Genomic DNA, 21,663 nt, shown 5'->3' on the forward strand with positions numbered 1-21,663 from the left:
CATAACTTTATCACGTCCAACGGCTTAAACTCCGTTTCCGTGTCGGAAGCGGGCACTGTCTATCCCCCCTCTTTTCCGTTCTCCCCAGCACCCCACTTCAGCGCCCTTAAAAGGGGTGCGAGGCCGAGTCTTCTGAAATTGACCCCGGGCGCTTCATATGAGCTGTTGAATTCAGCGAAAAAGTGATTATTTAATTGTGTGAAAGCTCTTGATATGCTCATCTAGTGAGGGTTTTGGGGTCAGTCTGTTGTATTAGTATTAATATTACTAATACTGCGTTAAAGGTCATTGGTCTGGAGAGGAAATGGGTAATATTAAGACCTTAATATTTTATTTATGAAGGATTCTGTTGGACTGCCTTTAATAATAATGATTCAATTACTATGGGTGCCGTCAGTAAAAAGATGCAGAACTCTATTAGATGGATAGGACATAAATGGGAGGAGTGTGGTTCATACCACATTCAACAACTCACTCCCAGGCACAGAGTTTAGTGCAATTATAGGTTTAGTCCTCAAATATCAATTCTGGTTCCGGCTGTCTCTTTTCCATAATATTATCGTTAGGGAGCGCACCGAGCGGCCCTCGACGCAATGTTGATGTAGCCGACTTTACGCAAGGGTTGCGGCCCATCAGATCATTCCATCCTGCGCGGAGCCCAGATACACCGGAATTGTTGATCAAGACATCAATCAACCTGACCAGTGAATTTGATAATCTGGTTGGCTGAATTTATTAGTTATGGGAATGTACTCTAAATTTTCACAGTGACGTTTACGTCGGCCACAGTCTTGTCATACGCTTCATAGCTCTAGACGTCGCATTGGAAGATGAGGACTTGTTCCGCTCCTAGACTCAGGCATTTCGTTTTGGTGGTCTGTAATCCACTGGTGTTATAGTACAGAAGGCAAAGTATCGCTGACGCGCGCGCAAAACACTCGTACAACGACTGTCCGATGGTGCTGCCAGCTCCTAGAGTCCAACAGATTATTAACCACGCTCTGGGGATGGTAATAAGCCTTCATATCCGTGGTTAATACAACAGGTGATTCCAGAGCGCCAATGAGTTTGCTTGGATGGATTGCATCCTAGACTTCGTATAGAGTCGAGGCTGGGTGGTGGTGTGTAACGATATGATTTGGTATGCAGCGTCGAATATTGGTGGCGGACGCTGAGTTCAGCAGAAATGACAGCAGTAAGAACTGTATCTACGTAGAAGTGAGTATTTAAATGCTATATAGGCTCCTTTTTACCCATCGAGATTGGAATTGGTGCGATGGCTCAGATTGAAGTGAGTCTTGCATGCACTGATTGAGACTAGGTACCTATTCCCAACACACATCATTTTGTTCATGTTGGCAACTGATCCACTGAGCCACTACACCCCGCCAAAAACAGCTCTACTGTGCCGCTGTAACCCACTGTAACATGAACGCGATCTGCTGGACCACCCACTGTAACCCACTGTAGCGTATCAAAGTATTGATCTAAATGGCTGCCGTGGGAGACAGGTCTTACCTGAAATGATTTAAAAGTCACAACGACCTTGCAACGAACTCGACTTGCATCCATCATAAAAACACCACCTCATCAGACAGAAAACAACCCTGACAAAGATCCTTCGCATTCTTCAATGCTTGTCCGCTAACAACAGGCTGTTGGGAGATCAATCACCAAATTAACAAAAGATGGCCACTGTTCACCAACGCATTGAAGAGACTTACGCCACCCTTATGGACCAGCCTTTCCCTACACTGGAACAGATCAGCATCATAAAGAAGGTTCTTAAGTTGTCCATCATCACCTTCGTCGACAAGGACGTCAACAGGACCGCCGAGCTGGTTCACTCCGACTACAAGCAGCACAATCCATTCGTCGAAGATGGCTGGAAATCCATCATCGAATTCGAAGATGTCATGAAGCAGCGGTTCCCTCTTTTGAGCCCCGTCAAAGAATTCTAGCGTGTCGAAATCAAGTACAAGCATATCTTTGTAGTCTACGAGTTTGTGACGGTCCATTGCCATGGTGTATACCTAAGGACGTGTACCGATGGACGAAATGTACAGAAGAAATTCATGCTCTCAGAGAGAATCGGAAAAAATGATGGACAGGAAGGTGAAAATGAAAGGTCTAAAAGGATACCTGAGCCCTTATTAAGGTGTATGGATCTTGCCTTCCAAGCAGAATGTGTATTCCGAACTTCCGAGCGACTAGATGGAATGCACGGACCAATCGACTAAGAACACAATAATAAGCACACATGAATTAATGGTCATCAATTAGTCAGGCGTTGAATGAGGGGGTGGAGTAGGTACTCGCAAAGATGGGGGCCGCCATACTCCATCTGGCCAGTAGTTTGCCTCGGTCCTTTGTTGAGGAGGATGCGGGACTTGGAACAGAGTTGATTATATATTGAATGTCGGCAGTGAACGTTCTCTTCCTTTCTCATGTTCTCTATTACAGCCAAATGAGCATCTCGTCGCGACTTGGGAGACTTCACTTGCTAAGTTTACATATTTAACTTGTGGCCCTCTTCTCTACCTGCCTTTCTCCATCCTAACTCAGCTATTACTCTTCCCAAGACCTCAAGACAACATGCCTGTCTTTGAAGAAAGGGCTTTTGCATCGAGAGATTTGAGAATTCTTCCTCCCAGAGCTACACCCCTACCACGATTCACGCCTCTGGATCAGCCAGCGAAGAATGCTGATGAAGCCTTTGAGGTGATAGTAATCGGTGCTGGTCCAGCAGGACTATTCTTAACTCTCTTACTGTCCCGACTTGGTTTGTCGGACGGTTCTTTGGTGTGCTTCGACGAGAAACCGGGGACATTGAAGGCTGGACAGGCAGACGGGCTACAGCCCAGAACACTTGAAGTCTTTCGATCTCTGGGCTTATTGAACGAGATCTATGACGATGGCTGCCATATGTCTGAGGTTTCCTTTTGGAACCCATCGTCTGATGGCAAGGGAATAGAACGTACCACTTTTGTTCCCGACGTGGCGGTCAGGGCAAGATACCAGCACGAAATCACCATTCATCAGGGCCGCATCGAGCGGATCCTAGAGGAGGACCTGAAGCGATACAGCAATCGGAGCATTGTTCGCAACACCAAATTTGTCGACTACAAGCTCAGCGGCCAAGATCCAGAGTACCCCATCCAAATTCAGCTCAAGGAAACGAAGGAGGACGGGACGATTGTCCACAAAACAGTCCGAGCCAAATATCTGATTGGCGCCGACGGGGCTCACTCCCAAGTCAGACGTTCTATGGGTCTGCGATTGGAAGGGGAGTCCCAGGATCACATCTGGGGCGTCTGCGATTTTGTGGCCAAAACGGACTTTCCTGACATTCGAAAACGTTGTGCCATCCATTCCCCGGCAGGGTCCATAATGGTTATTCCAAGGGAGCGGATTTCCGGAGGGGAATATTTGACGAGACTATATGTTCAAGTCAAAGATGACATCACTGAAGGAGATGAAAGCTTGGGCAACATGTCTCAAAAGGAGAAGAATCAGCAGCGCCGTCAGGCCATCACCCTGGATTACATCTTCAACCAAGCCAACCGTGTGCTGGCTCCATATAGCATCGAGGTCAAGGAAGGTAGCGAAGTTGATTGGTATGCAGCCTACCAGATTGGCCAGCGCATGACAAGCCATTTCACATCAAAAGACGACGAGGGTATGGAAAGGGTTTTTATCGTCGGGGATGGTAAGTCCTTACTGCGCCAGCAGCCCTCCTGTAATGATTTCTCCCGCTAATAAACGCTTTGATCTTATAGCTTGTCACACACATAGCCCCAAGGCTGGTCAAGGCATGAATGTGTCCATGATGGACTCATATAACCTCGCTTGGAAGCTTGTCCACACGATACACGGCTTGACACCCGCCGCCAAGGGATCGCACCTCTCTCAGCCTCTTCTATCCACATTTTCCACAGAGCGGTTGACGATTGCACGCCAACTGATTGAATTTGACACGAAATTCTCCTCCATGTTCAGCGGCGAAATGGGCCATGGAAAAGAAACTCAAGCGGTTGCGAACCTCACCCACGAAGAGTTCCTGAAAACATTCAGCGACGGGAACGGCTTCACCAGCGGCTGTGGCATCGAATATCCACCTGGACTGCTAGTTCGACCAACCGAAGATCTCAGCGGATACCCAATTGCCCCAGGAGGAGATTATCTGAATGGTTGTCTTTGCCCTGGAAGACGGCTAGCTGATGTGGTAGTAAAACGATTCGCAGATGCAAATCTTCGTCACTTGCAAGATGGTATGATTTATTTTCTCCCTTCCTAACAATACGTCGAAGAAGTGCTCACATGTCTTTTCACACAGACTTCACCTCGAACGGCCGCTACCGTATTTTGGTATTCACGTCAGAGGATATCCTTTCGCCCCTAGGCAGAAGTGCCAAGGCCATCGAAAGCATTTGCGACACGATAATCCCATCTTTCCCGGAGTCTACTATTGAGCTTGTTGTCGTCCATCCCCTCCAGACACAGCGATTTGAATGGACGGATATCCCGTCGCAGATCAAATCGATGGCTGAAATGCAGTTCCACGGGTCGTGCGCTGGTGAGGATGTTTACTCTGTTTATGGTGTTCAGAAAGCTCTTGGAGCCGCTGTCATTGTTCGTCCCGATGGATATGTAGGCGTTATAGCCTCCTTGGACAATGTCTCATTATTGGGGGTATACCTAGAAGATTGTATACGGAAGAGAGAAGACTAGCAGGGTATGTACCACAACCGCTGGATATAAGCACTCTCGCTGTAGCACAGAAGCCCTCAGCCTGTTGGCTACTACGTTCGTCGCTTGTCCAGGAATCCTTGTTATCCCACATGATAACATCTGAGCGGGAAATTGCTGGTGCTTGGCCGGTGCGCAGTGAGGGCTCGCATGTGACATTATTATATCCCTATTAATATAGCATGGTTGTAATTGCAAGGAAGTGAAACCTCTCCGTAGCTGAAGGGGACTGGGAAACGACAGTCGTTGATGACGTCAAGGGCATACTTATACCTGCATGTAACAAAGGGAAAAAGCCGCGGACAGTATTGTCTGATCCGATAAATGTAATTGACTGGTAGACGGAATCTTCAGTCGCGATAACGCACCTCAAGAGCTTCTGAACGGGCTTCGTTAGCGGCGTCATCATGAACCCTCTCGATATTGCGGCGTTATCGTCGCATCAGTGGGGCAGCTGAAGCACTCGTTCACTACCTAGTCCAAGATAGGAACAACTCCCAGAACTGCCCGATTCGGCGAGTAACCAATGTGACGCCTCAAGTACCACGACCCTCTCAAGCCTAATCGATGACAAGTGACAGGAGCCTGGATCTGCGGGGAGACTTGATGGTTACTGAGAGTCGTGGGCCACAAGGTAACACTGGTGATACCACAATCTTATCTTACTCGTCGGTTCGTGATACGTGGTTGGCTATCGAAGGTAAACGTCACACGGGGGATTGTATCCCTTGGACCGAACCAAGATGCGGAGTGCTACAGGGTGACGAAAAAGGATATAGCTCCAACTTGGACTCATTTCATGCCCTTCCAGACACATGACATCAGATGAGATCATTGGACTGGAACATCGCTATAAATGCCGATGATCACTCCCCGAGAGCATCCACGTTCAGTACATTTCTCTGATAAAGGGCGATCAATGTCGCAAACTCCGAAAAACCTTTAATCGTTTACCAGTAAATCTCAAATACCCTGCTCATCTCCTCACAATACCCAGAACCATGGCTCGAATCGGCGTTGCTCTCATTGGAGGCGGGCTCTTCGCCAAGATGGAACACATGGTGAATCTTTAATGCCTCTTACAGAGCCTAGCTAACACAACACAGCCTGGGATTATGAAATGTGATTCTTTGGAACTCAAAGCCATTTACTCGAGATCCTTGAAATCTGCCAAGAATACCGCAACGCTCAGCACCAAAGGCCAGATTGATTTATACTCGACAGATTCTGGTGAGGGAAAATCACTCAAAAACCTCCTCGCGCGTCACGACATCTCTGCAGTAATAATTGCGCTGCCGATAGCAACCCAAACGTCCTTCATCGAGCTTGCGATTCGGGCAGGCAAACACGTACTGGCCGAGAAACCCATCGCCCCAGACGTAGATGCTGCCAAAAAGCTTGTCGATGCCGTCTCAGGACTCCAAGCCACCTACTCTATCGCGGAAAATTACAGATTCATTCCGAAGTTTATTTTCGCTGCCAAGGAGTCAGAGAAGTTGGGCAAGGTGGAACATTTCAGCGTCAAGGTTTTCAGCTTCATGCCCGCCGATTCATTCTGGTATGAGACAGAATGGAGGAGAAACCCACGGCATCAGGGCGGACCCTTGTTGGACGGCGGTGTTCATTACGCCGCTGCTACAAGACTGTTTCTTAAAGGGGAATCCAAGGCTACTAGTGTTCATGCCTTGACGAACTTGACTCAGCAACACCTACCTCCAATCGACACGGTCAATGCTGTTGTCAAGACAGACTCTGGAGCTAGCGGAACTGTGCAATTTTCATTCGGTTCACGCATGGAGTCGTTCGAATGGGATTTTGCTTTTGAGAAGGGGTCTGTGAAGCTTTCGGGAAACACTGTTACCGTAAAGCCTATGGATGGCGACGAAATTGTCAGAGAATTTCCTGAAACCAGCGGTGTTGGTGAGGAGATTGCCGCGTGGGCTGAGGGTTTGGTGACTGGAAAGCCAGATCCACGACAGTCTCCGCAGGAAGCAATGGCAGATGTGGAATTTCTGGAGATGATGTTCAGGAGTGGTGAGGAAGATGGCGCATCGAAGAACTACACGTTACAGTAGGTCTCAGAAAGATTTTACACAAAACCGCAACCTGGTACGTTTTCCACGATCTTGAAGTTTCCTGCGATGAAATCAGGCAACTTCGTTGGCCTCTACCCCTGGATTCTTTTTCAACTGACAGCCTCTGATTTCAAGGTCAGTCGCGACAGTCAGCCACATATCATGAAACGAGCCATCAGGCTCCCGATAAGAATCCCCTGGTGTCTAGTAGAATCGACCACTGTGTTTGGTGGTTTTATACGTCGTGGAAGGACTTCACTAGTCCAAAAAACCCTCCATCAAGTGTAATACATCATTATTCTAGCCGGATACTGTGTCAGGGATCATTGATATCTGGGAACTCAAGGTCAAGGGTAGCATCTCTACTATTGTAGACGCATCGCCATCGCAGTCTTTATGAAGCTAATTTCTGGGTGATTCGAGAAGATCTTCGCCAACCATGTAGGTATTGTGTCAAGCTAGATCGTGCCACTACACAACTTGGCAAACGCGGGGTAAACAGTCGTGGTATGGTCCTTGTTAGCCGATCCAATCGTTCAATGTCTGCTGTTGGGGTTTACAGGGAGTACATTAAGATTTGAGCGACGCTTAACACCTCATTGGAGCGCGTAATGAATAAAAGACTCAACGACAAACCCCTTGTTCTTCTTAGGTGGGGAACATGTTTCCGGAACGGAGGTTCGATCCCATCAGGCTTTAAACAGACTCTCTTCGTATTCCGCGAGACAAGGATGGTACGTTACATGCCCACTACGTGTAAACGACAGTCACCCATTGGACCGCTAACTAACTTGCCGAGGGATCGACATCAATGCACGTAGAAGAAGCATAATATGAACTTATTGTGGGAGATGTCGATCACTTTCTGCATGTATAAAAGAACCAAGAGTACCCTAAGTAGATAGTTAGAGAACAGTCGAATTTATACTGTTGTATGTTCGAGCGACTGTCGTTGCTGCTTCTATCAATGTCGCCCACGTTGAAATCCACACTCCTTGGGGCGGTGCTTTGCGCCGCTTCCACTCAGGCCTTCCAGAATCCTATTCGGAACCCTGGACCTGATCCATCCTTAGTTTTCGCAGATGGAAACTATCACTTGTGAGTGCGCGGAATTCTTGCTTCTGGTGGCCTCCGACCTCGTGGGAAAGTGGTCGAGCATCACTACCGGCTCTGGAATGACGCGCTCATACTAAGTTTTCTGAAGGACATATACATCATATGACCGCATCCAAATCACCCGCTCTGCCACTTTGGGAGGACTAATCAGCGGCGAAACAAAAGTCATATGGACCGACACCAACACCACTAGGAACGCCAACATGTGGGCTCCTGAGCTCCACCAGATTGACCAAGTATGGCACATGTTTTACTCCAGCTGTAACTCGAAATTGTCATGCTGCGATAGCTGCAACACCAGGGTTCTACGTGGTTGCGACGCTGCCGGACCGTTCGACTGCGAATATACTCACCTTGCTGATCTTGTCCCCCCGGAGGGGCACAGAGGAGGGCCAGATAACAATTTCGGATTCAGCATCGACGGAACATATCTAGAGGTTCCTTCTTGGGGAAGCTACCATGTCCTGAGTATAGATAATGAGGACCATGTCCAGTCTCTTGCCATAACAAAGCTTGACAAGAGTACATGGACTGTCGAAGGCTGGCATGTCATTTCGGTGCCGGATCAGCCCTGGGAATACAACACGACTGGTACTGACGCAAGTCTTAATAAACCCGTCAATGAAGCGCCACACGTGAGTCATTTAGTTTAATCTAGCGGGTATGACTTCTGCTAACATCACAGCCCCTCTATCACGGCGACGATATCTGGCTCAGCTTCTCCGCGTCCTATTGCGGCACACCCAACTACTCACTAGGTCTCCTACACTGGAACGGAGGAGATCCATTGGAGGCTTCATCGTGGAACAAGACCGGTCCCGTATTTGCACAAGCTAATGGAAATTACGGTACCGGTCATAACAGCTTCTTCACATCTCCCGATGGCACCGAAATCTGGGTGAGTTCATCTGTTGCAGTAAAAGACGTTTTCGCAAGACATTTCTGACTATATAGAACGCTTTCCACGCTACTCAACAGGCACGCGGGTCTTGTGGACGTGACCGATACACTATGGCTCAGATTGTCACGTTTGATGAGACCAATACGCCTGACTTTGGGGTGCCTCAGCCATTCTCTGCTACGCTAACCCCTCCAAGCGGAGAGTAACAGTTCATGATTTTTGGTTACATAGCTATGCGCGTCTACTATGTTAGGACCAAGGGCATATTTGCATGGCGCCATTATGCCATAGCAATTCCTGAGAGTACACATGGCTAAAACCAGAATCGACCTGGCGATCCAACTTTTCCTGGGCGAGTCGTGATTTTATATGTCGCTGCGATCCAGATCGAATTTAGGAATTTTATATTTAGCTGAACTAGCCATGATGGTAGCTGCACACTTCTTGGCTGGCTCCATCTCCAGTGCTTGATGATTTCGGCCCATCATCTTCTCGCATGTTGTGCCGTCAAACCATTTGAATTATTCCTCGCATTGTAGGAGACTTCCGAGAGAATCTCTGATGACGCTGGTGATCTTCTCGATGAACTATTTGCGGGGAAACTTGCCCCTCCATGTCAAATCGCTCGCCGGGGCTTGTTGAAGGGATTTATTAACTCTTCACTTAATAATGGCTGTTTTGCCTTTTTCCTGTCTTTTTTAATCACTTGGTGGATCACTTCCTCACATCTGCATGCTGCTACCAGAACTCGCTGCCAACTGATCTTCAGGAGGCAGATAATGGTCTGTATCGAGATGCCTGAACGTGACAGATCCCACAGTTACTTTGACACTCGCGATATTATTCTCAAGATTGTACAAATATCGTTGAAATCAGTATTCACAACAACTAGACATGGGCACTTATGGTGGTGCTTGGAGTCGCTAAGCTTGTCGAAGGACTAGTGCATCGCCTTTTGCGCCAAACGGCGCCCGGCCTGTTTGCAAGCGAACATATAAGGAAAGTTCTCCGGAGAATTCAGGGTGAAGGAATAGTTTGAAGGACAGAAGTTGAGGCTGTGTCGAAGAATCCCGGAGGACTGGGAGCATCAACGCTAGACAAGCTAACAGAATTGAGGATAGTGGCATATGGCTGCGGCCTGAATTACGTATCTGGCCTCAGCTGAATAACCACAGGAGTAGCGGTTTAATTGAACCAATCATCACAGCACACCTTGCATGAAGCTATATGTACTGATTCTTGGGTTGCAAGATAGCGTGAATATCTCACCCCTTGGAGCCGGCCCTCACCAATTCGTCTGAATTATCTCATGCTTCCAAGCTCCAAGCCAGAGCAAAATGTCACCCGCCGAGGCAATCTACTCTCCTCTAGACAGTGACCGCGACGAGATCCGACTCCTCGCTATCACTAACTCGCCGACTCCTTCTGACCTTCTGCACTGCCGGATTGAGAAGACGTCGCTGCAAGATGTCCGTGACGAGTACTCTGCGCACCTTGCCTCAACAAGCGTTGTGGACAAGCCCAAGCGCAAGAAGATCTCGCTGTGGGGTGCTCAGCATGGCGTGGAAGAAGGCTCCGACGCGGTCGGCAGATATGTGCCCCCAGCATCCGCCTACCGATTCTCCTGGGGAGACTTTGCGGCTCTCTCTTACGTGTGGGGGTCACCAAGGGACCGACGGGATATTGTGCTCAACGGAGAGGTTACGTCGGTGACGAGGAATCTGGAGAGTGCGCTTCGGGAACTCGCGCGGCAAGACGATTTTCGCGGGAGGTACAAGCTCTGGGTTGATGCGCTCTGCATTAATCAGGACGACGCGGATGAGAAGGCGTCTCAGATAAGCAAGATGAGGGAGATCTATAACGGCGCCTGGGCTGTCATGACGTGGCTGGGCGAAGGGGACGAGGAGAGCAACTTGGCCTTCGGTCTTCTCTTTCAGTTCTCGACCATGGGCCCTGAAGAACAGAGGGAGCTCGCCAACCAGCTTTCGAGAAATCCGGAGCCGCGATTGACTAGGGCCTTCTATGCACTGAACGAGTTGATGAAGAGGCCATACTGGCTCCGGTTGTGGGTTGTTCAAGAACTCGTCCTCGGTGGTTCCGCAGCAGTCCTTCGCTGTGGCAGCAATCTGATAGGGTGGACGACTTTCTGCGCGGGCCTGGATGTGTTGTTCCGAAGGGACATGTACACTGTAAAGGACGAGCTGCTGCAGATAGAAAATAGGAGGCGTGGCAGCAAGAAGAAGGGGGGCTGGCATACGCTGAGCCTACACCTTGTGCACAAAGATCTCTGGAAACTGAGCAGGCGCGAGGAGGAGGGCCACAGATCGCTGGGACTCCGGCGGCTACTGGACATTGCTTGCTCGTCGGAGTGCCGGGACAATCGTGACAAGGTCTTCGCGCTCCTAGGCATGATGGAACCCGAGATCGCGCAGGCCCTGGTCCAAGACTACTCGATGAGAACCTCGCAGGTATTCGAAGCGGTGGCGAAGCTCTTCATCACGCACTTCAACAACCTAGAGCCGCTGCGGGAGGGCAACCCATGGGGCAAGACCGGCACGCCGTCTTGGGCTGCGGACTGGAAATGGGATGGCAGGTTCCGGTATTCTCGCGTTGAGTCTCCCCTTTGGGGAATGTGGCAGAAGACGGACAGCCGGGAGCCTCGGCCGGAGGACATGTACAGCGCTGCCGGCAACGTGTCCCCGAACTTCAGCTTTCCGGGAGACGGGCTACTGGAGTGCGAGGGCTTCGTGCTCGACTCCATCGCCGGACTTGGAGCTCGAGCGAACGGCTATTTCAATTGGCGCCAACGCTCCATCCAGCAAGCCCAAGGATGGAAGAGTGTCTACGGAGGGAGGGCGGAGACGGCGGCTGCTATCGCCCAGACCTTGATCCTGGGGTATGTCTCTGGTGGCCAGCCGGCCGAGAACCGACACTCAGCAGCCATGCTACACCTGCCTTGTACTTACGACCTAGGGGGCCCTCAGTTCGCCAGGCGCCGGTGGGCATGGCTGCTATCGCAAGAGGACTATTACTTCCGATGGGAGCTCTGGCGCGGCGCCAACGACACCCTGAAGATAGGGGATATACCGTTGTCCAGCTACTTCGACGACGACATCCCGCCTGAGGCCGAAGAGGCCGACTACAACGAAGTCTACGGGGCGTTTGACCGTTCGTGCAAGGAGCGGCGCCTCATGCTCACCGGGAGGGGATTCGTCGGCTGGGCGCCAGACAATATGTATGGCAAACCCCGGGACCAGATACGGGTCGGAGACGTGATATGCATCATCTACGGGTGCTCGGTGCCGCTGGTCGTGCGGCCACTTAAAGATAGGTGGCAAGTGGTTGGCGAGGCCTATGTCCAGGGATTCATGGACGGCGAGGCGTTGGCTCTGCTCAGGTCTGGCGGGTGCGCAGAGAGAGTATTTACGTTTTGCTAAATTTGCCATGGCCTAAGTGGCCTTGTTCGTCCTCTCCATTTTTCTGACTTCTGGCAACGCAATCTTGGATTTAATGGGGTTTTATAAAATTTAAAGCAAATGTGTCAAGTGGAAGGGAGTGCAGATCTTACTGGCTTGCTTACTAGCAACATCCTCCTCAACCTATTTGACCCATTTGGCATTATAACTTTCAATAAGGCTTTTAATAATTCTCTTCAGTCTAGTGCTGGCTTGGTTCTCATATATTAGAGCTTCCTTGTGGGTTTACGTATCCCAATGTAATTAGTATTAAGTATCTTAGTAGTATATTACAGCAGTGTGTAGTATGTGACTAGGTCTAGCAGAAAAGGCAGTAAGGGCACTATACAGTAGAATTCGGCGGTATTTGGTGACATATAGCATAGACTTTCCACGATGAGGCCTGATTGCATGACTTGAGCCTCGGGAGACAACTTGCTTATTAGGGCGGCACTGGCGGACTTTGCGTCGTTACACGAGAGTGTTTGCTGTGCCCAGCAACCTGCAAGTCACCGCGTTATGGAGAACATGGAAGCACGTCGACAGTCCCGAGAAGCCACGTACATGAGCCTAGTTCGAGGGTCTGAAACGTGACAGGATTGAGCTGCGTTTTCGTTTAGTTAGCGGATCCACATCGGAAAGCCGTGATGTCAGTACGGAGCTTTCCCCCTGTTTCGTGCGTATCATTCTCTGTCTGATTGGACTGACCAATCTTACCCATGTCGCCCTGGACCCAGCTGGAGCTCGGCACCAATCGTGTGTGTTATCGTTACTCAAGTCCCATTCGTATCTCTCGTTGTCGTGCCAGATGACTTGATGCGGTATATTCCCCGGTCTATGGGACAAGGATGATTATTCAGCTCCCCGCCGTTCTTCGACGAGAATGACTCGGCAAGATGGCCACCTTGCTCATTTACTCTTGGTTCAAGTCACACAAGCCACCATTATCCGGGGTTGCGAACCACTTGCCATCTCGTCACCCAACAACATGGAATCAAAACTATTCAAACCGATGGACATCGGCCGTGTCTCGCTCGCCCACCGTGTGGTCATGGCACCTCTCACCCGGTTTCGTTTCGCCGCCGACCACGTCCCCTTGGCAATATGTGTTGAGTACTACACTCAACGTGCTTCTGTGCCTGGAACTCTTATCATCGCCGAAGCAGTCTTGATCTCAGAGGCCCATGGCGGCTTTCCCAACGGCCCTGGGATGTGGAATGAGGATCAAATTGCAGGTTGGAAAGCCATCACAGATGCAGTACACAACAAGGGCTGCAGCATTTTCTGCCAGTTAATTGCGCCAGGCCGCGCTGCCGTTGTCTCGCATTTGCGAGCCACTGGCGGCCATCCGCTTTTAAGCTCAAGTGCCATCCCCCTTGACTCTGGCTCTGACACCCCTCGAGAGATGACGGCCGAAGAGATCTCTTCGGCAATTGGTGATTTCGCACAGAGTGCACGAAATGCCGTGGCCGCTGGTTTCGACGGTATCGAGGTTCACGGTGCGAATGGATACCTCGTGGATCAATTTATCCAAGACACTTGCAACAAGAGGACAGATCAATGGGGCGGAAGCGTGGAAAACCGAGCCAGATTCCCCATTGACGTTGTCACGGCCATCGTCGACGCCATTGGTGCTGATAGGGTTGGCTTCCGCATCAGCCCCTTCAGCAACTTCCAGGGAATGAGGATGGAGGACCCTGTCCCCCAATTCTCTTACCTTGTATCGGAGTTGAAGTCTCTCAACCTCGCATACCTGCACATTATCGAATCCCGTGTGAACAACTGGCAGGACGTAGAGAAGGTGGAGGGGATCGATTTCCTTTTGGATATCTGGAATGGTACCTCTCCCGTCTTGGTGGCTGGAGGCTTTACACCTGAGATTGCGCAGAAGGCCGTGGATGAGGAGTACGTTAAATACGACAATGTCGCCGTTGTGTTTGGGCGACACTTCTTGGCGAACCCGGATCTGCCGTTTCGGATCAAGAATGGACTGCAACTCAACCAGTACGACCGCCATTCGTTTTACACGCCGTTAAAGTCGAAGGGTTATACGGATTACCCGTTTCACCCGGAGTTCGCGAAGGGTAAGGCGTTAGTTTGAATACTGGGCTGCGATCCTGTATGGGACATACTTAGGCATTTTAGGAATGGCCAACGTCTGGCTTCCATTCTACGCGTCGCCCTCTGACCAAGCACTTGCTCGCTAATAATCGCACTCCTCGGTGGTTTCGATAATGTCAATGATGTGAACAAAAAACGTATTTACCTACACGATGGTAAGGACACGTACTTTAAGGCTGCCAAGTGCCTTTTTCTTGCCAGTGCGCGAATGAGGATGCCTTTTTTTTCACTCAAGGATGCCAAAAGTCTTTGGTAAGATGATGAGATTTTTTGTAATAGCCGTGCAACCATCTCTGTGAATGGATATGCCTTACTGAGTGATCTAGTTGGCTAAGTTGATGTCTAACTGGGTGGGCTAGAATGAAGAATTGACAAATGGACGTAATATTCTGCACTCTGACAGTATTTTCCGCACATGATAGTTCGGACAGGTGAGATAACCCAAAATTACTACTCTAAGAGCTTTTTATACGAGAGCGAGCTATTTCTCACAAAGCCCACTTCTGTCCAGAGCTAAGCCCACTGTCAATGCGACGGTTCCGATAAGTATACAGCGCGACCAGAACACCTGTAAGAACGGCTCCAGCCAGCAAAAGTGCACCGTTCGTCCAGTGTCCGGTTGGGTAACCTGTTGCAGCCTCCGTGCTCTTATAAATCCACACTCCAGCGATCTGTCCAGGGGCACCGAAGGATATGTTCAACGCCAATGCGAGACCCTGAGCGCTGGTGGACCGCAGGTTGGCCGATAGCCATCCTAGAAGAATCGGGATCGTTGCAAAGGTTCCGCAGCAGGCAATGATAAGACCAGCATATCGCCCGTGGTAATCCGTTACTGGTAGGCAGGCTGACAGGATGAAGCCGACAGCACCGACCAGCATCAGACAGATGGTCGTGACTGCTCTCTTGTTGTATTTGTCGCAGTAAAATGACAGTGCGATTGTAACGACAAACGCAGCAACATCTAGAAAACTCAATTAGTGTCTTGGCCTCAGACATAGGGACTAGGGCGACTTACAAGGAGGAACTGTCATGAGCTGCGCCTCAAAAGAGTCGTATCCCAAGCCCTTTGTAATGGAAGGCGCGAACAGGGACAAGCTAGAGAAAGGACAGGACTTGGAGAAGTACACAATGTAATGAAGATACAGTCTCCAGTCGAGCAACACTGCTTTTGCATCTGCCCACTTCATGCTGCCTGCGCTGCCCTTGGAACCATTGTATTCCATTCGCAGGACTGCCAACTCCTTCTCTTCGGTGTTGAGGAAGCGCGGGCTCTCGGGATAATCGGGTAGGTAGAAGAAGATGAAGATTCCAAAGAGGACCGACGGTGCGCCCTCGAGGATGAATACTGTATCGCGGTTAGAAATCTTTCCGCAATGACACACTGACAGGGCATAACATACGCCATCGCCACGCCTCAAGGCCAGCAACATTCTCCATGTGGGAAATTCCGTACGCAATCAATCCGCCAAACGCTCCCGCCAACGTAGCGGTGGAGTAGATGAAGGCCAGGCGAAGAGATCGCTCATTAGCCCGATACCAAAAGGAGATGTAGTAGGCCAGTCCTGGCGCCAGGCCAGCTTCGAAAATTCCAAGAATAAATCGAGCAGCTGTGATACCGCCGAAATTCTGGACAGCGCCGAGACACATGGAAATGGTGCCCCAGCTGCAAAGCAGGAAGGAAAACCATTTGCTGGGGCCGAGTTTCTTGAGGAAGAAGTTGGAGGGTGCCTCGAAGATGGTGTAGGCAATGAGAAACACCATGAGCGCGACGGAGTACTGGTTGCTGGTCATTCCGGTAGATGACAGAAGATCACTGTTTGTCTCCGAATTCATGACTTTGGCATTGCCGATGTTGGATCGATCCAGGTAGGCAAGAAGATACATCATGGCGCAGATGGGAATCAGGCGAATGTCTTGCTTCCGAAGCAGGGCTTTGTTGGCCTCGGAGTCATCTTGACCGGAGAAGGCGTCGATGGCCGGCGCTTCGTCTGCATTTATGTTCTAGGAATGTGTTAGGACGTGGGAGATGGGTAAACTTGGTAAAAACGCGCGTACTTTGTCAATAATGGAGTGTGATTTGGACAGGTCCTCCTCGTGGTCTGCCGCAGTGCCCTTTTCTTCCGCCCATTTGTTATCCATTTCGGTGACGGATAGCAGGGTACTGGTGGAAAGAAAGAAGCGGCTGGTCTGTTGATAGAGAGTTGAGAAGAGCTGACAGGCGGTGGTTCTCCGTCGTCTTGTCGTATCTCATCAATCCGGGGTGGAATCAACAAAGCTTTATACCCCTCGCCTACCTGGTTCTTCCCAGACCAATACTCTATCAAGTTGCTAGACAGATGAACCATCAGATGCTCACCGAGTCGTGCATTTCGGGCCTCCGTCCGACCCCACAAGTCAACCCCATGGGGAAGAGATGGAGGCGAACCCCGCAGTTGGGGAGGTGGAACTCGAATGTTACGAGTCATGCGGTGGAGATTGGGTGAGGCTTGTGATAGGGCGTCTCGACTGATGTGGAGGTTGGAGCGGTCGGACGGCTTGCGAGATTTAATCGCGTACTGTCCGACGTCGTGTTCTAGTCGGTTGCCTTCTCTTCGCTTACACTAATACGGAGAGCCAGCATTGAACGCACTTGTACCGGCAATCCGGCCCCACGGCGTCCAGTAGAGTATCTACACTCTCTCTGTGTTCGCGGGGAGGAGTGGCAAACATTCCCTCCCAATGTCGTCAGATCTAGAAGCAACAGCTACGCACCGCATCTTTGCCTGCGAGAGGTGTTCGCGCCGGAAACAGAAGTGCGATCGAGTCTTGCCAATCTGCTCGCCTTGCCGCACTGCTTGCTCGGAATGCACCACGTCCGAAAGAGAAAAAGGCGTCGTGCAGCTGAATGGCAACGACATCGCCCGGAAAGGCTACGTTACTACGCTCCTGGAACGCATTGCCGCCCTCGAGGAGGAAGTGGCAAAAGCCGGCCTCAGGACCGACGGCGTGTCTAGTCATGACGATCCTATTCCTTCTGAAGTCCCATCACCGCTCCCGATGCCTTCGGACCATCCGCGAGCACCCTCTCCGACAGACGCTAGATGGCCCCTGGACGGACCCAGTATGGACATGGATACTCTCTCATTGAGCGCCATGGCCGAGCCCCTGAGCCGTGCTGGCGAGTTCCTCAAGCAGCTTTCCATGCCGCGTATCATTGCCGGCGTCACGGAAACGTACGGCGGCAACCCAGAAGCCACGACGCGAGTGGATTCCTTGTGGGACGGCATTTCCAAGTACATCCGGCATCCCAACGGCCAGACGCACCGTCTTCACCTTGATCCAGCCGAGGCCTATCGGTCGCTTGAGACGTATCTCGATGTCGTCGACTTTCGCTTTCCTCAGCTGCCAGTGGCAAAGGTCAAGTCGGGGCTTGATGCCATCACGGCTTCTGACGAGTCAAAATATAAAGATACCCTAGCCAAGGATCCCGCCCACATTTTCATGGCCTACATGGTCCTCGCCGTGGTGCCTCTTGTCAGCGATAACTACCCCATATCACAGGGTTCATTCGTGTCCATCCACCTGTTAGGAAAGTGTCTGAAGGTTCTCGAACGCGTCTTCCGCCAAGAAGATGGTGTCGATATTATTCAGTGTCTTCACCTGTTGGTCATATTCGCCATTCACTGCTCCGCTGCAGGATCTTCTTGGCACCTCATCGGGTTCGCTATGAACAAGTGCATTGCGCTCCGATATCACCTCGAGTTTCCTCTTTCAGCTCCCGCGTCGCCCCGCCTTGCTGAAGAATTGGAACAGCGTCGGTGGGCCTTTTGGGGTTGCTATCACTTGGATCGCCTCATATGTGCAGCTCTTGAGCGTCCGTGTTCAATAGATGACCGATATATCACTGTCGCACTTCCCGGGGAAGATGTTGCGCTCAACTCGACTCTTAGTTTGGGACAGGCCTTTCATGTTCATTTATTTCGATACTCTAGATTGCTTTCCTCGGCAATCAGTGAGAGCTCCGACGAAGACTTTCACCATTCTTTGAGTCGCCTCCTCTATTGGCGGACGTTGACCCCGCCCCATTCAGAAGATTCCAACCAGCATCCCTATCTTTTCCAAACTTCCCTATTCCACACGTTCATGCTTCGGATTGCAATTCAAGAAATTCTAAGGTCATACGAATTTTCAGAGTCTGAGAATAACACAAGGAGTGTTAACTACATTGGAGATGCCGGAGATGCCACCAAGCGTGCAGTACTCCTAAAAGTCAAGTTGTTCGACATATGCTGTGCCGTTGCACGCAGCGTTGACCGAACTCGAATGACTGGACGCCACTTCCTCTCCCTGTTGACCGGCTACAGCGTATTTTCCATGGCCTTAGCAACTCTCTATCATCAATTAGTAACCGGGGGCTTATGTGAAAAGTGTCTAAATGACAATGGCTATGCGCAATCCATGAGTTCCGGACCGAGTCCGAGAATTGCGAGTCAAAAGTGCATCCATTGGGATGATATTTTAAACTTGGCATGCCAGAAGCTCGAAATAGTTGGACGGCAATTTCCGCGAATGCTGGAGTATAGGCAGATCATCGAAATGATCAGATGGAGGGTCCCTCCTGGTACCTACGCGTCTCCAGATGAGGGCACATCACCCATGGAGAATCTCGTCCTGAACATCGGCCCCAGCCATCTGAGATGTCTTGCACTCGCAATTTGTTCTTTGCAGACGTAATACATATTAATTCAACAAGTTCATATTTTATCTTCTCAAGCATCTTTGATATGTATGCTGTTATTTACAAATGACTTAGGCTGATTGAGGCTATGGCCTCTGCACACTTCTTGGTCCCACCAGCAAGCACTCCAGAGTCCTGCTGCCCTAAGATGAATCTAGCACCCAGAGTCTTTATCACCCAGCTCTGAATCTCAGGCGCGTCATATATTCCCGCCAGCCCGAAGACTTTGTTGTGCTTTTTGCAGGCAGCACTTACGGCCTCGAGCGCTGCGCAAAACTCCTTGCTTTGGAATTGGCTCGGCACGCCAAGCTCAATGGCGAGGTCGTTTGACCCAATCAAAAGTACATCGACGCCTTCAGTCGCAGCGATTTCATCAACTTTCTCTATGCTCTCCTTGGTCTCAATCATTAACATGACTGATGAGCCGTGCTTGTTGCTTTGGTCAATGATAGTATGTGCAGGAGTGGGCTTGAGAGAGAAGATGGGGAGCTGTCCCGTCATGGAGCGCAATCCCTGAGGCGGATATTTTGAAATCTGCACGGCTGCCTTTGCATCGTCTAAGCACAAGCTGTGAGTATATCTTCACTTTCCCAATTCAAGGCGTCAAGGGTCGTCTTACCCTTGTTGTGGATATGAGGGAAAACGACACCCATGGCTCCGCTATCAAGCACGCGTTGGACAAATCCATTGCCGCATTGATATGGCACACGAACGAAGGGCGTTATGCCAAGCTGCAATCCGGCCGCGCAATGTTGGCTGGCATCGTCAATTGAGAGAGTCGAGTGCTCGAGGTCGATGAACAAGGCATCAAAGCCACCATTTCGGGCCAATTGGACAATGGCAGGGTTGGTAACCAGTCTTATGCCAAATGCCTGGAAACCATTAGCCAAATTGCATACGTTCGAAGCTCGTATTGTTGCTTGCCTTGCAGACTTGGTTACTGGAGACCTGAGTCTGGAGATTGTTTGTAAGTTGGACAGCCATGGTGATAAGTGATATGGTGCAATCAGAGTAAGATGTGGCACCGTAGAATAATCGGAGATTCTGTGTCTCTTAAATGCCCACATTCTGAATCGTTGCAGCCACTCTGGTCCACAATGGCAGTGTCTGGAGGCTGGAAGAACTTCTGGCGAAAATAGTCTAGCGTGCCATCTTTCGCAACTCGTCCGAAGTGGATCCTTGTAGATCGCCATGGAGTTTCGCGTCGGGCCCGAATCCGACGGCTCAGAGATGAGGGGAAATTCCAATAGCCGATAGGCCCAGAGCTGTAAGCGAGCGCGAAGATGCATGTGAACAATAGGGGGACGGGGCTCCTTATCCGGTAGCCTGCATACGCTATCTCGCCAGGGGGAGTCGGAACTTGCTCCATAAGATAAAGGCGTGATACTCCTGTGGTGTTCTTCGTGCAAACAGCTCCCCAGCTTCACTTCCCCTCGATTAGTCGATTGCCGTTTACTTCAAGCCAATTTTGATCGTCATTTGAATCCATCATGGCGCCCTACCTATCAAACTCGGACAGCCCAGACAGCAATATCCAAGCCTCCAAGCCTACCAAGCCCACGCTGTACATCCTCAGTGACTTCCACCCCGAAGCAGTCAAATATGCTCAGTCGCTGTTTGATTGCGTTCTCTTCGAGGATCCAAAGGCCGCGAAATGGCGAACAGAGGCCACGGCTATCTTGATCAAGGACTATTATATCACAGCCAAAGACCTTGATGCCGCTCCACAGCTTCGAGTCATCGGCAAGCAGGGTGTTGGCCTGGATAAGGTCGACATCGAGGCTTGCAAGAAACGAGGTGTTCGGATCTGCAATACCCCAGGTGTAAATGCCAGCGCAGTCGCCGAGATGACCTTGGCCTTGGCTTTCAGCGTTGCTCGGGAGGTGCCGCACCTTGTATTAAGGCAAACCGTCGATGGCGAGGCGATCCGCAAGGAGACTATCAACGGCATCTTGCTGTCCGGCAAGACACTCGGCATTATCGGAATGGGAAACATTGGACAGGCCGTCGCTCGGCTATTTTCAGGTGGCCTTCACACCCCCATCATCGCATTTGATCCGTATTTTCCCAAGGATCCCGAAACTTGGCAGTCAATCCCACACAAGCGAGTGGATAACATTGATGAGCTACTAGAGGCTTCCGACATCGTGACTCTACACGTACCCTTGACTGCCTCCACGACAGGGCTCATCTCATACCCACAGCTCAAGAAGATGAAGTCGTCGGCCATCCTACTCAACACTGCAAGAGGAGGGATTGTGGATGAGGATGATCTGGTCAGAGCTTTGGAGGAGGAGCTTATTTGGGGAGCGGGATTCGATTGTCACGTCCAAGAGCCACCGACGAAGAAAAAGTACCAGCGGTTGTGGGCATGTCACAGGTTTGTAGGAACACCACACATTTCAGCGGCAACAGATGAAACACAAATCGCGACCATTAATGCTGCGACTGATGGAGTGTATAAATTCTTACATGGGCAGTCTTAGCGGTTGATGGATCAAATATGATTTAATTAAAATTCAGCAAAGG

At 50.4% G+C, this 21,663-nt stretch overlaps 8 protein-coding genes across 8 annotated transcripts; 7 read left to right on the forward strand and 1 right to left on the reverse strand.

Annotated features, from left to right (window-relative positions):
* Window positions 1-1,633: 1,633 nt before the first annotated feature.
* Window positions 1,634-1,961, forward strand: BGZ61DRAFT_537345 (uncharacterized protein; the record flags this gene model as incomplete). The annotated part of the gene is made up of 2 exons (XM_046254526.1): window positions 1,634-1,639; window positions 1,689-1,961. The coding sequence occupies 2 exons, from the start codon at window positions 1,634-1,636 to the stop codon at window positions 1,959-1,961; spliced, it is 279 nt and encodes a 92-aa protein (XP_046099075.1).
* Window positions 1,962-2,595: 634 nt separating this feature from the next.
* Window positions 2,596-4,905, forward strand: BGZ61DRAFT_497818 (putative phenol monooxygenase; the record flags this gene model as incomplete). The annotated part of the gene is made up of 4 exons (XM_046251205.1): window positions 2,596-3,709; window positions 3,780-4,271; window positions 4,337-4,708; window positions 4,889-4,905. The coding sequence occupies 4 exons, from the start codon at window positions 2,596-2,598 to the stop codon at window positions 4,903-4,905; spliced, it is 1,995 nt and encodes a 664-aa protein (XP_046099076.1).
* An 845-nt stretch (window positions 4,906-5,750) lies between these two features.
* BGZ61DRAFT_483055 (uncharacterized protein) lies at window positions 5,751-6,824 on the forward strand (the record flags this gene model as incomplete). The annotated part of the gene is made up of 2 exons (XM_046249449.1): window positions 5,751-5,810; window positions 5,856-6,824. The coding sequence occupies 2 exons, from the start codon at window positions 5,751-5,753 to the stop codon at window positions 6,822-6,824; spliced, it is 1,029 nt and encodes a 342-aa protein (XP_046099077.1).
* Window positions 6,825-7,791: 967 nt separating this feature from the next.
* On the forward strand, window positions 7,792-9,047 carry BGZ61DRAFT_483056 (hydrolase; the record flags this gene model as incomplete). Its single annotated transcript, XM_046249450.1, has 4 exons — window positions 7,792-7,922; window positions 8,029-8,575; window positions 8,626-8,838; window positions 8,895-9,047. 4 exons carry the CDS (start codon window positions 7,792-7,794, stop codon window positions 9,045-9,047), a joined length of 1,044 nt encoding a protein of 347 aa, XP_046099078.1.
* Window positions 9,048-10,178: 1,131 nt separating this feature from the next.
* BGZ61DRAFT_362841 (heterokaryon incompatibility protein-domain-containing protein) lies at window positions 10,179-12,278 on the forward strand (the record flags this gene model as incomplete). The annotated part of the gene is made up of 1 exon (XM_046241388.1): window positions 10,179-12,278. The coding sequence occupies one exon, from the start codon at window positions 10,179-10,181 to the stop codon at window positions 12,276-12,278; it is 2,100 nt and encodes a 699-aa protein (XP_046099079.1).
* Window positions 12,279-13,168: 890 nt separating this feature from the next.
* On the forward strand, window positions 13,169-14,798 carry BGZ61DRAFT_459779 (NADH:flavin oxidoreductase/NADH oxidase). The gene has a single exon (XM_046246956.1). The coding sequence runs from the start codon at window positions 13,180-13,182 to the stop codon at window positions 14,395-14,397; it is 1,218 nt and encodes a 405-aa protein (XP_046099080.1). The 5' UTR covers window positions 13,169-13,179; the 3' UTR covers window positions 14,398-14,798.
* Window positions 14,799-14,905: 107 nt separating this feature from the next.
* On the reverse strand, window positions 14,906-16,556 carry BGZ61DRAFT_537350 (MFS transporter; the record flags this gene model as incomplete). The annotated part of the gene is made up of 4 exons (XM_046254527.1): window positions 14,906-15,378; window positions 15,433-15,762; window positions 15,818-16,418; window positions 16,473-16,556. 4 exons carry the CDS (start codon window positions 16,554-16,556, stop codon window positions 14,906-14,908), a joined length of 1,488 nt encoding a protein of 495 aa, XP_046099081.1.
* Window positions 16,557-17,135: 579 nt separating this feature from the next.
* On the forward strand, window positions 17,136-21,620 carry BGZ61DRAFT_362957 (D-isomer specific 2-hydroxyacid dehydrogenase; the record flags this gene model as incomplete). The annotated part of the gene is made up of 3 exons (XM_046241396.1): window positions 17,136-19,027; window positions 19,399-19,566; window positions 20,663-21,620. The coding sequence occupies 3 exons, from the start codon at window positions 17,136-17,138 to the stop codon at window positions 21,618-21,620; spliced, it is 3,018 nt and encodes a 1,005-aa protein (XP_046099082.1).
* Between the last annotated feature and the right edge of the window lie 43 nt (window positions 21,621-21,663).

The sequence above is a fragment of the Ilyonectria robusta genome, assembly GCF_021365365.1.
Source record: "Ilyonectria robusta strain PMI_751 chromosome Unknown BGZ61scaffold_23, whole genome shotgun sequence".
In the NCBI taxonomy this organism is placed as follows: domain Eukaryota; kingdom Fungi; phylum Ascomycota; class Sordariomycetes; order Hypocreales; family Nectriaceae; genus Ilyonectria; species Ilyonectria robusta.